Below are 13,689 nucleotides of genomic sequence, written 5' to 3'. Positions count from 1 at the left end.
CTAGTTTCGGGCGCAGTTTCTCGATTCGCCATTAGGGGGAGGGGCGCCCAGATCTTTTGACAGCGAAAAATCATAACAGCTAACGTTGATTCATTGCTTTGCACAAGCCTTGGCCTTTTACTCACCCCTCGCGTCGTCCTCGCTAAAACCCTATAAGGTAAGTGGGACTGGCTTTCCCACTTCACAGATGACGGAACAGGAGGTTAAGCCGCTCACCCCAGTGCACATGCCCAGGAAGGGGCAAAGCAGAGATTTAACTAGACCTGGGATTCTTACCCAACATCGCTCTATGCCCTAGAAGGGATGAATTTTCCCTTAACCATTACTCTTCTCTCTAGAGTCCCCAGGAGGGGGTCGTCTTATTATCATCGTCCTTTATCCAAAGGACGATCGTGAGGGCACACATGGTTCCCACTCAGCTTCTGCCCAGACAGGTGTGCTCAAACGAGCCTCTTGTAGAGGGTCCCCTCACAGACGTTTTCATTCACAGGTCGCCCTTGCAGGTGCCGTACAGATATTTTCCCACGGAGATGCCCCAAACAAATGTTTTCTCACAGATGCATCCTTGACAGGTGGACCTCAATACACATGAGCCCCTCCCCCCGATGTGCTTCAGTGTGAGTGTGCCCCCATGCAGGCGTGCTCAGGTCTTCCTCTCGTGTGAGCTCAATTCTATGCAGCTGTTTCCTTCACCTCACAGGTATGTTTCTCAACAGGTGTTCCTCCACCCAGGAATGCGTTATAGAGCCTCCCCCGCCATACGTGTGTTCCATTTAATCATTCACCCATACGGGGCTCTTTCCATATAACTGGGTCCCCTACAGGTGTACTTAAATGCAGGTATGTCTCGTACAGGTGTTTCCAATACCTTTACACACAGGAATTCCTTCTGCAAGTCTTATTCATTTCATAGGTGGGCCATGCAGATGCATTCCCCAAACAGATGTACCCCGCGCCAGAGTGCCTCAGCCAGGTGTTTGTAACCATGCAGGTGTGTTCTATACAGCTGTTTTCCACACAGGTAGGCTTCCATTCAGCTATACTCCAAAGAGATGTGATTCAAAGCAGATGTCTCCCATGGGTGTTCTTACACATCCGTGCAGATTTCTTTACACGTTTGTTCCCATGCAGGTGTGTCCCACACCAGTGTTTTTTCATTAGAGGCTCCCCATCCCGGTCTGCCCCAGACAGGAGTGCCTCACACATCGGTGACTCCCTGCCCCGTGTGTCTCCACACCTGGACGATTCTACAGATGTACCTGCAGTGCAGGTGAGAGGCCCCTTTTACACCTGCGCGCTTCCGCTCCTTTTCACTCCTCCCGATTATGGGATTGGGTTCCCGTTACAGGTGCGTCCGCGGCGCGGACCCGCCCCCGCTTGGCCCCGCCCTTTCACCTAGGCTCAGGTGCACAAGCCGGAAGTGCGCTCACCTCCAAGGTGAGTGACTAAACTTTCCGGGTCACGTGAGCCGGCGGAGCTGGAAGAGTCCGACCGAGCCACTGACCGACGGATCGAGGGTTCGAGCGAGGAACCGGGATCGGGACCCTGAGCGGGGGTCGAAGACGCCCGGGCCAGGTAGGGAGGCAGGTCGCGCAGCTGGGCCTGCCACCCCTCCCCCCTTTCCTTCCCCTTTCCCCAGCCCAGGAACGCGCCGCCCCGAGTTAATCTTTAATCTCTGACCTCTGGCGGCGGGGGGCGGGGCGGGACTCCTGGGTGGCCGGCGCGGGTCGCCCCTCCCAGGGGCCTGCGCTCGGGTCCGGCCCCCTCCCCCACGCTCCGGCCTTTCTCCTTTCCAGCCCCCAGGTGTGGGGTCGAAGGTACCCCCCCAGCCCGAGATGCGGTAGGAGCGGCGCGCGCGACAAGCCCCGTCCCCGGTGCCACCAGCCCGTCACCCGGCCCATGGCGAGCCCCGGCCTGGGGCTGCTCTTGGCGCTCGGCCTGCCGCTGCTGCTGACCCGCTGGGGCCGGGTCTGGGGGCAAAGTAGGTATCGGTCGGGGGCACTGGGGGTCCGGGCTTAGAAGCGCTAGGTGCCTGGGACGCTGAGAGGGCAAGAACCCAGGAGCGGGCATGCGATGCCTTGGGAGCAGGAGTCTACAGAGTCTGGGGTAGGGCTGGGGGCGTAGAATTCCTGTGTCCTTCCTTGGACGGTTGGAGTTGGTCTGGGAGAATTCCTGAGTTGGGCGGAATTGTGAGCTGCTGGGAGAAGAGGTCTGCGGGCCGGAGTCTCAGTAGGGTTGAGCAGTTTGGGGGAAATGGAAGCCAGGAGGAGACCTGCCTGGGGCTCCAAGCCCAGGTGGAGCCGGCTGACCAAAGGTGGGGACGCAGCCTTTCAGCCCCTCTATTCCAGTTTCGGGAGCCTGGGGGGAGGTGTGAGTCAGACACTCCAGGGAAATGCAGGATCCGCCCAGATCCTTAAGGGCAGAGGGAGGGCCGGAGAGGTGAGGCTGGGGTTGGGGGGGAGGGCTGAGCTTCCCCACACCATGCATTGTAATAGCCCCCAACTCTGCGCCAACTGCAGACCACTGTTGGCTGATTACTCAGCGCTGGGCTCCCCTGGGTAAGGGGTGCCCTGTGGAGCAAAATCAGCGGGGCCAGCCCCTGTGTGGAGGCCACTCACAGAATGAAAGACTCAAAAGGGCAGAGTTCTAACGAGGGGAAATGACCAAGAAAGATGCAGATGCTTCCAGATGGGAAGGAATAGATGGGGATTCATTTATCTTCTCTACCACTGCCCTGCAGCACCGGACCCCACTGTAAGTGGGAACAGCACCATTACACCCTCTGGCCCCAGCCCTGGCTCCAATGGGGCCCTGGTGAGTTGGGGTATATGTGGGAGAAGAGCGGCAGGGATTTTATTCGGGAGTCCCCCGTGTAGCAGGTGGGAGGACCTAGATTCCCAGAGGCAGCAGGCTGGACAGTGGGGGAGGCATTGGAGAACCCTAAGTGGGAGAGACCACAATGTCAACATGGCAAATGGGGACACCGAGAACCCCAGGAAGGGGATGGGCAAGAACACCACGCCTGGCGGGACTTCCCTGGCGGTCCAGTGGTTGAGACTCCGCGCTTCCAATGTAGGGGGCACAGGTTGGATCCCTGGTTGGGGAACTAAGACCCCCCCCCCCAAAAAAAATACCATGCTTGGCAAGTGTAGGGGGTCCAGGAGCCCCCTATGCCTCTCAAGGCGGGGGGGGGGGAGGTATCTAGGAGCCTAGATGCGGCAGGCGCTTGGGAGAAGGACCCCAGACATGGCAGGTGGGGGAGCCTGGGAACCCCAGATGTGATAAGATGGGGACCAGGAACCCTGAGTGGAGGAAGCCAGTCACCAAAAGTGGCGGGTGCGGGGGGAGGGGATTAGCATCCCCAGATAATTCTCAGGCGGGGGTGGACGGGATGCCCAAGTTCAGGTGGGTCACACCTGTCCCCCCCACCAACAGTCGCAGGAGGCCACCATTGCCATCATCGTGGTCTTCTCCCTCCTGGCCGCCCTGCTCCTGGCTGTGGGCCTGGTACTTCTGGTGCAGAAGCTTCGGGAGAAGCGGCAGACGGAGGGCACCTACCGGCCCAGCAGTGAGGAGCAGGTGGGTGCCCGAGCTCCACCGCCTCCCAACCTCAAGCTGCCGCCTGAGGAGCGGCTCATCTGAATGCTGGGGCTGGCCACAGCTGCCTCCACTGCCCAGGACTGCCCGGCGCTCAGTTGCACACAGCAGCTGCCACCGAGACACCAGCCTCTGATGGCCCCGGAGAACCTGGGGGGGCCACGGGGCACCTGCCGGGCGGGCTCTGCGAAGCATGCTGCCTCTGCTTGACTCTGCCTGCAGTTGGGGTGCCGGGGCTGGGGACCTGCCTCCCCGCTTGCTGCACCATCAGCCATCTGTCTGCCTGCCACACAGGCCCGACACCCCCCCCTCTCCTTTCCTTTCAGTTCTCCCATGCAGCCGAGGCCCAGGCTCCCCAGGACTCCAAGGAGACGGTGCGGGGCTGCCTGCCCATCTAGGTCCCCTTCCTCTACCCATCACCCTTCCTGGCTGTGTGACCTTGGGGGAAGGCAGAGCCCTCTCTGGGCAATCAAACACACCCAGCGCTTAAGAATAGAGGGGAAGAAGGTGCTTTGAAGACTCTGCCCTTGAGGGCAAGGGAGACAGGCTGCTTACTTTATATATATCTATACAATGGGTAGTGTGATGTAATAAAACCTTTCTGTGAGCTGGTGGGGGCAGGAGTTAGCCTAGATGGAGGAGACACACAGGCTGTTGAGAGATGAGTTGTAAGGTCTTGAGGGTCCTAGGGGCTGGGAGAGCTTCCTGGAAGGGAAAGGCTTTTAGCTGCACCTAAGAGCCAGCTGGAGGCTGCCTTGGGAGGGAAGGTGGGGAGTGGGGTGGGTTTCTGAGCAGAAACAGGGCTCCCAGGTAAACCCACCAGGAAAAACAAGCTTTGGGCTCTTGCAGCTTTATTGAGGGGCCAGAGTCTCCTCCAGACCCCTGATTCTTAACCTTCAAAACACTTTTTAAGCTCAGCAACCCTGGGCCGGCTCCTGGCCTGGAGCTCCTCGCAGTTACTAGCAGGAGGCATAGGGGGCCTGGGGGCTCCCGGCTCCTCGTGGGGCTGGAGGTGCGTGCGCTCTGGGAGCAGGACCTCCGAAGGCTGGGCTCTGGGGCTCTCTGGGGAACCGGGATCCGAGAAAGAATCAAGGACTTGGGATGCCCAGGTAATATCCGAGTTGGGCTTTGTGGGGGTCAGAAGTTGGGGGCTTTCTCGAGGGCTGGGTGCTGTGGAGAGCTGGGAGCAGGGGCTCTCCTGGGCTGTGGGATCCTCGGTTGCCTCGTGGGGAGAGGAGAGGCGTAGAGGCTGGGGCTCTGTGAGAGAGGAGCTGGGGTCCCCTTTGCTGCTTGGGTCTGCAGAAGCTGTCGAAGACTGGGACGGGGAAATGATTTCTGGGCTGGCCTCTGAGGGCAGCTGGGAAGTGGGGTGCTTCGAGGAGCTCGTGGCATCTGAAGGCTGTGGGGTGTGCAGAGGCGGCAGGCCGACAGAAAGGGACAGGGGCTGGGGCCCTGGTGGTTTCTCGTCATCTGCTTGCCATCTTGATCTTCCTGGTATGTCGGGCTGGGTGGGGATGGGGAGATGGGCATGTTGCTGGCCTTTAAATGAAGGAGGGGCTGGCAGGTTGGATGAGCAAATGGGGAAGGGCTGGGGGGGCTCTCACCAGGCTGAGGCAGCTGTCCAGGTCCCCTCTGTGGCAGCAGTCCAAACTCTGGCTTGGCCGCAGGCTGCTGTTCCGGGTGTCTCTCATGCTCAGACTATCCAGAATCTCGCTCAGCAAATCCAGTTCTTCTCCGGACCCAAGGAAGCTGCCATCCAGAGCTTCCTCTGCCAACGGTTCCTGGGCATCCTCAGGGCTCAGAGAGGGTGTCCTGGGTGAGGATGGGCAGCCTCAGATATCTGCCCCAGACCGGCTGCTCTGAAGGGTCTGGAGTTTTGGGGCCCACTTCCCCATGAGTCCCGGCCCCCCACTTCCAACATTGCTCCCTCCCTCTGCCTTGGAGTCTTACCCCTCCCCCAGGGACTCAGAAGGTCTCTCTTCCTGCCGGAGTCTCCTGCTGGGGCGAAGGGGCCGGTTCTGCAAAGGAAAGATTTGGAGGCTGAGGCCTCAGGAGCTACAGAATCAGGGAGTTCTGTGAAGGGGGGAGTGGGCACCCCATTTTTGAGGTAGTCGAGATGTCTGGCTGGAGACAGGATGGGAGAAGGACTTGGTGATAATTCCAGGTATGTGCGGGGGCGGGGCTCTTACCTGTCCGAAGTGTTGGGTGATAGGCAAGCGCTGCTGCAGGCAATCTGAGCGGCTGGTGAGGGAAGGGGCCCTCAGGGAGCCCCCCCTCTGCAGGCCAGAGTCCCCATCCTAGGAAGAGGGTGGGTGAGCCAGGAGCCCCTCCCCCCGCTGCCCCACGGCGTCGGCTACTGGCTTTACCTTGTACATCAGAAGGCTCTGCACACCCTTCAAGCCACTCTTCGCCTACGGAGGAACCAAAAGAGACTGAGAATCCAGAGCGATTTGACCCTGGACATTTGAGAACTCGGCCCTCCATCCCCGAGGACAGTTTTGTCTTCCCATCTGCTCATGTATGTCTCAAAATATATTCGAGTTCCCCCGGTACCGCCTAAGAAGTCAATACAAACTTGCCCCTTTGACTAACACAGAACGAATATTACTGGAGGAGATAACCCCCAAATGAAACAGGAAATGGCAACACTAGAACATCGTAAAAATGAGTCAGTGTTTAAAAGCCGAGCAAAGAATAAAATCCAGCAGACAATTGCGAGCTGTGGAAGTTGGTCCCAGGAAAATTTTGGGCTTGGGAGAAAAACAAACCACAAGGGCAGAAGCTGGGATTGTGGTGTCTCAGAAGGACAAAAGATGTTTGCCAAAGAACCTTGGTTGTCATTTTTAAATAGGAAAGACCTGATGCGACAAAAATGAATGAACACAGTCAATGGAAAATAAAACTAGGAAACATTGTAAATGGTTTAACTGCTGGTTTAGTTCTGATAAATTGTTTGCATTCTAAACGTGGGGTTAAACCATCCTCTGCCTTTGTCACCCTGGTAAGTGGCCTGTCCAGCCCAGCCTCACCGAGCGGTACATGTTTCTGACGGCTGGTTGGGTCTTGGCCTTGACGGAATGCAGGAGGGCACCACCACCTTTCTGGGGAGAGAAAGCCAAGGAAGAGAGGCTTGGGCACGTGGGGTTATCCCAGACCCCACCTGCCCACCCGGGCTGTGTGTTACTGGAGAATCCCCTCTCCCTCTCTGAGTCTTGATTTCTTCACCTCTATCTATAAATGAGCATAGTGGGGACGGTTGTAGGTTTGATTTAATCCCACAATAAACACTAAAGTGTTCGGTGTTACTACCTTTAGGTTGTCTGCCCAGAGCTGGTAGGAGCGAAGGGTCCCTGGAGAGAGGAGAGAGCATTGCCAAGGTGGGTAGGCTCAGACTGGGCCACAGGTCCGGGGCGGTGGGGGGGGCTCCGGGGCCAGGTGCAGAGCTCACCTGAGGAGGCCCCGCTACAGGTGATCTCCTGCTCAAAGAGGTCTGAGAAGCCTTCTCCCATGTTCAGCTTCTCCAGTCGGCCTTCGATGAACTGGGGGTGGGGCAAAGGGTCAGAGAATCAGGTTGCCCCAAACATCTGAATGCGAGGACTGGGGATCCACTCGCCCTCAAGATGCAGAAGCCATCCCTGGCCCCTCCAGAAACCCAACCTTAGGTCCCAGGAGTCTAGAGCCCACCTCAGGAAGCCAGAGGTCCACCCTCTCCCTGCCCGTCCCCACCCCAAGTCAGGATCTGTCTTCAGGGACCAGACCCCGCTCCTCACAGGGTCGGAGGAATAGGACTCTGCCACTCCAGACAGGCCCCCCTCCTCTCAGTGACCTTGGAAGAGGTCGACCCCACCTCCAGGGACCCTGGAAGCCAGCCTGCACTGAAGGACCCTGAAGTTCATCCCACTTTCTTCCAAGAACCCAGGAGTCCGGTTCCACCTCCCCCTCTACGTCCCTAGAATCCAAGAGTCCAGCCTCCTCTCCCTCCACCCTCGACCCAGGAGGTTCCCGCCTTAGGGACTCAATAATTTCGTTCCATCCCAACCTCCTCAGGGACCTAGAGGTAGATCTTATCCCTGGGAACTCAGGTCAGGAGCTCCCATTTTTAGGGACCCAAGAGTTCAGTCCTGTCTCTCCCACCCCGGAGACCCTGGAGTGGGGGATCCGGCCGGGCCAACTCTCGCCCCGCCCATGGGCCCAGGCGTCCGCCCCTCCAGCCCTGGCTTCGGCCTCCGGGATCCAGGCGTCTGCGCCCCTAGCCTCGCCCCTCCGGCCCCAGCCCCGCCCTCCGGACTCTGGCGCACCTGTTTGAACAGCTGCAGGTGCACAGCCCGCCGGTGGAAGGCCTGCAGCGGCGCCCCGGGTTTCTGGGCCAGGAAGGCTTCTTCACTGAAGGTTACAGGCTGGCCCTGGAAGAAGGACTCGGATTCTAAGCTCCCCGCGGCTCTCCAGGATCCCTTATTCTGCTTCCCATATTCTACCTTACATCTGTGTAGCAAACATTGATGGAGCGCCTCTGTGTGCCTGATGTCGTGCAGGGCCTCGTGGGCTGCAGGGAGGACTTGGGCTTTTACCCCGAGGGAGGTGGGAGCCCTGGGAAGGCGGTGGGCAGAGGCGGACGGGACCTGACTCAGATGCTCCCAGGTGACCTCTGGCGGCTGCAGGGAGGTCAGACTACGGAGCGCGGAGGGTGGGAGCCCGCGAGAGCGGACTCATGGTGACGGGTGAGCGCGCAGATCCGGGCAAACAGCGATGGGGACCAGGCCGGGGTGGAGACAGAGGAGGGGGAGAAGTGGACAGCTTCTGGCTGTGTTCAGGGCAGAGTCGAAAGCAACGTCAGATTCTCAAATAATAGAACTCCCCGACCACGTTTTTATAGAATAGTTGTGAAAAACTGGGGAGGAGGGGATGTCAGGGTTGAAAGTCAGCAGATCAGAGTCCTGGCTTCAACACTCACCCACTGTGGGGCTTCTCCAAGCCTTGGTTTCCTCATATGTAGAATGGGACCATAAGAGTATCCGTCTCATAATACTGTTGTGAGCATTAAGTGAAATAATAATTGCAGAGGCAAAACCTATCATTTAACCATTGCGATGTGCCAGGCACTAAACGAGCATTTTGCTTATGTCCATTCAGACTCACACGACCCTTTTGGGTGGGTACTGTTGGGATCCCATTTTACAGATGAGCAAACGGAGGCACAGAGTAAGCAGTCCATAAACGCTAGGTATTATTATTCTGAATCCTTCAGGGACCCACGGGGTCTCTCCCTCTGCGTCCCCGAATCTCACCGGGCTGCAGACTAGCGCATCGCGGTACCCCCCGAAGAGCAGGGCCTGGGCTTTGAGGAAGAGACGGGACACCCCTTCCCCGGGGGCCAGTGCGACCTTCCTTAGCCGTAGCCTCAGCAGAGACACCTGGAGGACAAGGGGGCAGCGCTGAGCAGGCGGGTGCGGAGCCTCGTCTCCCGGATGCGGCAGGAGGGTGGAAGGGGATGTCACTGACCACATCTGGGGGCAGTGCCTGCACGTCGTCGAAGGGCGTCTCCAACGTATTGGAGTCCACGTTCATCATCACGACGTCCTCCAGCGCTTTCTCCCGCACTCTCTGCGTTAGGGAGTTGGAGGGCGATGGCCGCTCAGAGCCCGAGGATCCCCGACAGGGGAGGATACCTGGGGATGCAGGGGGGCACTCCACCCACCCCTGCCATCCAGGTCCGTTCCCACTTACCTCGGCGAGACTGGCGTGCACTCCGATGAGGTAGGGCATGGGCGCGCTGCGGAAGGCCGAGGGGGCCGGTCATGCAGGCGCCGCCCCCCGGGTCCCCAGGACCCTAGGCCTCTTCCCCAAGCCCTGCTCCTCTCCAGCCCCTGCCCCTCACCAGCAGTAGTCCAGCAGATGCGGCGGCAGCGTGGGAATCAGCACGTGCTCCCAGCGCATGGGGTACAGGAGAGCGCAGGACGCGTGGACGCACGACGTCAGCTGGGGACGAGTGGGGGACCGTGGAGTCAGGGCCTGGACCCCCAGCTTCAAGGACCCTCTCTGGACGGTGGCTCTCCCGGCTTCATATCCCGTGTCCCCAGTCTCCTGTCTCCCTCCACCTCCCTTCCCCACCCGCTACTGGCTAAGGGGTGAAAACTCAAACCCCTTTCTTGTGAAGGCCAAGAATTCCGCAAATTACAGCGCTTGGAACTGGTGGTGCCAGGACTCAGCACGTGCTAGTCCCTCGCTCTAGGGGTTGAAGCTAATATTCAACCCTCCGGAATCTCTCTCCTTAGGGGTAGGACAGCGACTCAGCCCACTGACCCCGCCCCTAGAGAGGCGGAGCTAGAATTCAGTCCCCCCCCCCAAGTCCCGCCCCCTAGGGGGTAGAGGCTGAATGCTAGCTCCACCCCTACCCCGTCCTTCCCCCCTAGGGGCGGAGCTAGAATTTAGCCCTCTCTGATCTCACCCTCCAGAGGGGCGGAGCCAGTCTTGTTCTGGCCCATAGTGGGTGGAGCCTGGACTCAGAGCTCCTGAAGCGGGGGGAGGGGGTACAGCGCAGCCCCCTCTGATTTCCCCCATAAAGGTGGAGCCAGGATTCAACTCAACCCTGACCTTCAAAGGGGCTGAGCCAGGACTTTGCCCTCGGGTTCCGCCCAGTGGGGTTAGAGCTAGGAATCCGCCCCGATTGTCCCGCCCCCAGGGACCAAGCCAGGCCTCGGCCCCTCCCCGGCCCGGCGGTCCCGCCTCACGGTGCTCAGCTTTCTGGAGGAGAGCAGGACCCTTCGCTCTGCCAGGAGCGCAGCGAATAGCGCCACGATGTTGTCGTCGGTCACCGCCACCACCAGCTCCGTTAGGTTCCTCTGAAGAACAGAGAGGAACGCTGGACGCGAGGGACCACAGGATCTGAGAGCCCTCTCCGGGTTTCCGGACCTCTTCCCCCCTCCCAGAGTCCCCTCTCAGGTCTCCACTCACGTTCTCAGGAATGGATGGCAGGCGGCCGGAGTCGGGGGCCACGAAGCAGGAAAGCTGGCGGGGGATTAATAGGGGGACTGATCAGTCAAGGGGTTAGCCTCACGTGGGTGCCCAACCTTCCAGGGTCTCCAGCTCTGCTCACCGGCATGCTCTTCCCGGGGCCAGGGGGCGGGATGCCTTGCGCACTGGAGATCATCACTCCGCTGCCCTGGGGGAGATGCGGTGCGTGGTCCTCAGGGCCGGGGTGCAGCCTCTCCAGCCACCTGAGGTCCGACGCCCAGCGGGGAGGGGGTACTCACCAGCTCCAGCCCCACTGAGTCCTGGGTCCCGGGAAGGGGCTGCTGCAGCAGATGTAGAAGAAGTTCATCGACCTCTGAGACCTGGGTAGGGGTGGGATGCCTGAGCCAGAATGCGGGTTGGGGACTCTTGAGGGTCTTGACTCAGGCTGGGTGGTCTGGGAGGAGCCAAAGGGGCCCGGTCAGGTCTGGGAGTTCAGAGCCAGGCTGGGGCCTTGGTGGGGGTGGGACTAGGACTCCTGCAGGAATGACAGGGAGAGCTGGTCTCACTTGATCCTGTGCCAGGAGGTCCCCCACTGTGTTCAGCAGTTTGTAGAACACTTCAAACCAAGGCAGGTGGCTGCGGAGAGCGGACACGGTTTTCATGCAGTGCCTGTGGGCAGAGGCCGTTCCCCCCGCCCAGACCCCCATATCCCACACCTGAGGATGCAGAGACAGCTGTGGGCACCAGCCCGGAGGCGGCAGAAACCAAATCTGCGGGTGCCGGTCAGGTCCGTGAGGGCAAAGGTGAAATGCTGTACGGCGGTGCTGGGGGGCTCCCTGGGGGCAGGAAAAGCTCTCAGAGAGACCTGGGCATCCCACCCCCGTGAACCCCCCTCCCCTTCATGCCCCTGACAACGCTGCTAGTACTGCGTCCACCAGTCTGGGGCCCTGGGTGTATAGGTCCCCAGCTGTCAGCGTCTCTGGTTCTCTGAGGCCCTGGGTCCCTGAGACCCTGGGTAAGTGAGTCCCTTTGTGCATAGGTCACTATTCGTCAGAGTCCCCGGGTTTCTGAGTCCCTGGGTCTCTGAATCTCAAGGGCCCTGGGTATATGGTCTCTGTTGTCTGAGTCTCTGGGCGTTTGAATCCTGGGGGTCCATGAGAGGTCTGGGTCCCTGGGTCCTTCGTGTCTGCTTCCTTCCATACCTTTCCACATCAAAAGGGAAGCAGAATTTAGGCACGATCTGCATAGCCTCCTGGGGGTGGAGAGAAGCACACACTGCTTGGCCACTCAGGTTGGGCCCCACCCCTAAGCTCCCAGTGGTCTGAGACATAGGGTTCCCTCCCCCAGGGGGACAGGCCCTGGCCCCTGGGGAGCAAGGAGCCAGCCTGCATACCTGGTCCCTGAAGTCTGGGGGGAACTGCCGCAGGATGGGGGGATCTGCACAGAGAGCAGGCTCCTAAGTTCAGGGTCCCGGGCCCACCCTCCATCTCAACCCCCATCCCCAATGATGCCCCTGACTCACCCTCTTGCAGGGAGGGAGGGTAGGCCGCTTCGAAGAACCAATCAAACAGGGCAGGGAGACCCCTTCTGCAGGGCAGGAAAGGGTTCAGTGTGTCCAGGGCTTTGCTTCTGTGTGTGTGTCTGCACCTGTGTGTGATTGTGTGTGTGTGTGTGTGTGTGTGTGTGTGTGTGTGTGTCTGCAATTCTATTCTGAGTCTGCCTGAATGGATGAGACCGCCCAGGGCATGTGTCAGGTAGGACTGTGCGTATGTGTGGTTGAGCCAGTGTGAGGGTGAATAACGTCCCCGTTTTCTTGGGTGGCCCTGAGGGTCCCTGGATATATGTGTGAGGCCCTGCCCTAGTGTCTCTGTGTACGTGACTTCATGGGGCCCTCAGATTTTTTATCAGAGGAAAGAGGGCAGCGTGCCCTGGTCCTTCTGGGAGCCCTGCAATCTCTGCCTACCTCCCCTGGCCCCCAACCCTCTATCCACCTTGCAGAGGATGTCGGGACTTGGGCTCAGGGAGAGAGACAGAGGAAGAGAACGGGGAGTGAGTGCAGACACATTGTCGCTGAGGTTGGGACCTCCCTCACACTGAACTTCAACCTCACGCTGACACAAGTCCCACATAATCAATCAGTCCTGCACATGGACACACAGAGCCCGCCCCTCCCCCCCGCTGACCCCGGAAGCCAGGCTCCCCATCACTGAGATACATCAAAAGGCACAGGCTCAGAGTTACAAACTTAGTCATACAGAGCCGGCGCAGAGCAGGGGAGACAGAGAGAGAGAAGGAGAGAGAGAGAGAGAGATTGGAAGGTCCCAGAGTGGCCCGAGTGTGCCTGAGAGCGGAGTCCATACTGTAGGCCAGCTGAGTGTCCTGCCCTAATTCCAGCCACCTGCCCCTGTGGCTCACGGTCCCTCCCGGGCCTGCCCCAGCCTCGTTCTCCTTGGCCCCACCCCAGGCCCGGTCTGGGAATCTTGGTCCAGAAGATGGGAGAGGGGGCAGCTCTTACTCAGCTGTGGATCCCATGGTCCCTGCAGGGCTGGCCCGGCGGGGCCCTTTCCTCAGGGGTGCTGGGGGGGCCTGTGCTTTCTCAGGGCTGGGCCCTGAGCCGGCTCAGCTTCCTGTGTGGCTGAGAGAGGAAGTTTAACGGGTGACGTCCCCAGAGGAAGGCCCCTGCCCCCACCCACTGTGAGAGACCCAGGCGTCCTGCCTTCTAGACTTCTACAGGATGGGTGGGCAAGAGGTGTGCAAGCTCAGAGGCCAGACCCCCAGCCCCATCCTGCCAGGAGGGTTGCATCTGGTTTCTGCCATCACACCCAAGCCTTCCCTTCTCCGTGGCAGCCAAGGACTCACAGTTTGCCTAAAATGCTTCCTCTTTCCTCAACTCTTTTTCCTTTGATCGCTCTGCGCTGGCTATTCCCCGCAGGACCACCAGAGGGAGCCAGGCTGGAGAGTGGACACGGAGGCACGAGGAAGGTAGACAGACAGCAGATAGAACACAGGCACAGACAGACAGCACACACATGGCCAGGGAGTGACCAACACAAACAGGCCAGAACAGTCACAGACAGCAGACAGACACAGAGAGATACCAAGTTATACAGGCAGCACAAAGTCACAGACACAAACCAACAG

The 13,689-nt window shown here is 59.6% G+C and overlaps 2 protein-coding genes across 2 annotated transcripts; one reads left to right on the top strand and one right to left on the bottom strand.

Annotated features, from left to right (window-relative positions):
* The first annotated feature begins 254 nt into the window (after positions 1-254).
* Positions 255-4,473, top strand: CRB3 (crumbs cell polarity complex component 3). Its single transcript, XM_036848551.1, has 7 exons — positions 255-700; positions 914-1,021; positions 1,132-1,575; positions 1,797-1,981; positions 2,741-2,814; positions 3,436-3,579; positions 3,924-4,473. The coding sequence occupies exons 4-7, from the start codon at positions 1,900-1,902 to the stop codon at positions 3,993-3,995; spliced, it is 372 nt and encodes a 123-aa protein (XP_036704446.1). The 5' UTR covers positions 255-700; positions 914-1,021; positions 1,132-1,575; positions 1,797-1,899; the 3' UTR covers positions 3,996-4,473.
* DENND1C (DENN domain containing 1C) lies at positions 3,811-13,153 on the bottom strand. The gene is made up of 23 exons (XM_036848552.1): positions 13,064-13,153; positions 12,071-12,135; positions 11,942-11,985; positions 11,751-11,800; positions 11,265-11,384; positions 11,115-11,184; positions 10,848-10,928; positions 10,691-10,756; positions 10,549-10,602; positions 10,326-10,436; positions 9,473-9,573; positions 9,322-9,367; positions 9,097-9,198; positions 8,883-9,008; positions 7,896-8,000; positions 7,046-7,136; positions 6,907-6,947; positions 6,627-6,698; positions 5,964-6,008; positions 5,787-5,894; positions 5,548-5,615; positions 5,202-5,409; positions 3,811-5,101 (listed from the first exon to the last, which is right to left on the bottom strand). Exons 1-23 carry the CDS (start codon positions 13,078-13,080, stop codon positions 4,487-4,489), a joined length of 2,406 nt encoding a protein of 801 aa, XP_036704447.1. The 5' UTR covers positions 13,081-13,153; the 3' UTR covers positions 3,811-4,486.
* Positions 13,154-13,689: the final 536 nt, after the last annotated feature.

The sequence above is a fragment of the Balaenoptera musculus genome, chromosome 3 (assembly GCF_009873245.2).
Source record: "Balaenoptera musculus isolate JJ_BM4_2016_0621 chromosome 3, mBalMus1.pri.v3, whole genome shotgun sequence".
Lineage (NCBI taxonomy): Eukaryota > Metazoa > Chordata > Mammalia > Artiodactyla > Balaenopteridae > Balaenoptera > Balaenoptera musculus.
The sequence above is the reverse complement of the archived record's forward strand: the minus strand, read 5'-3'. Positions and strand labels throughout refer to the sequence as shown.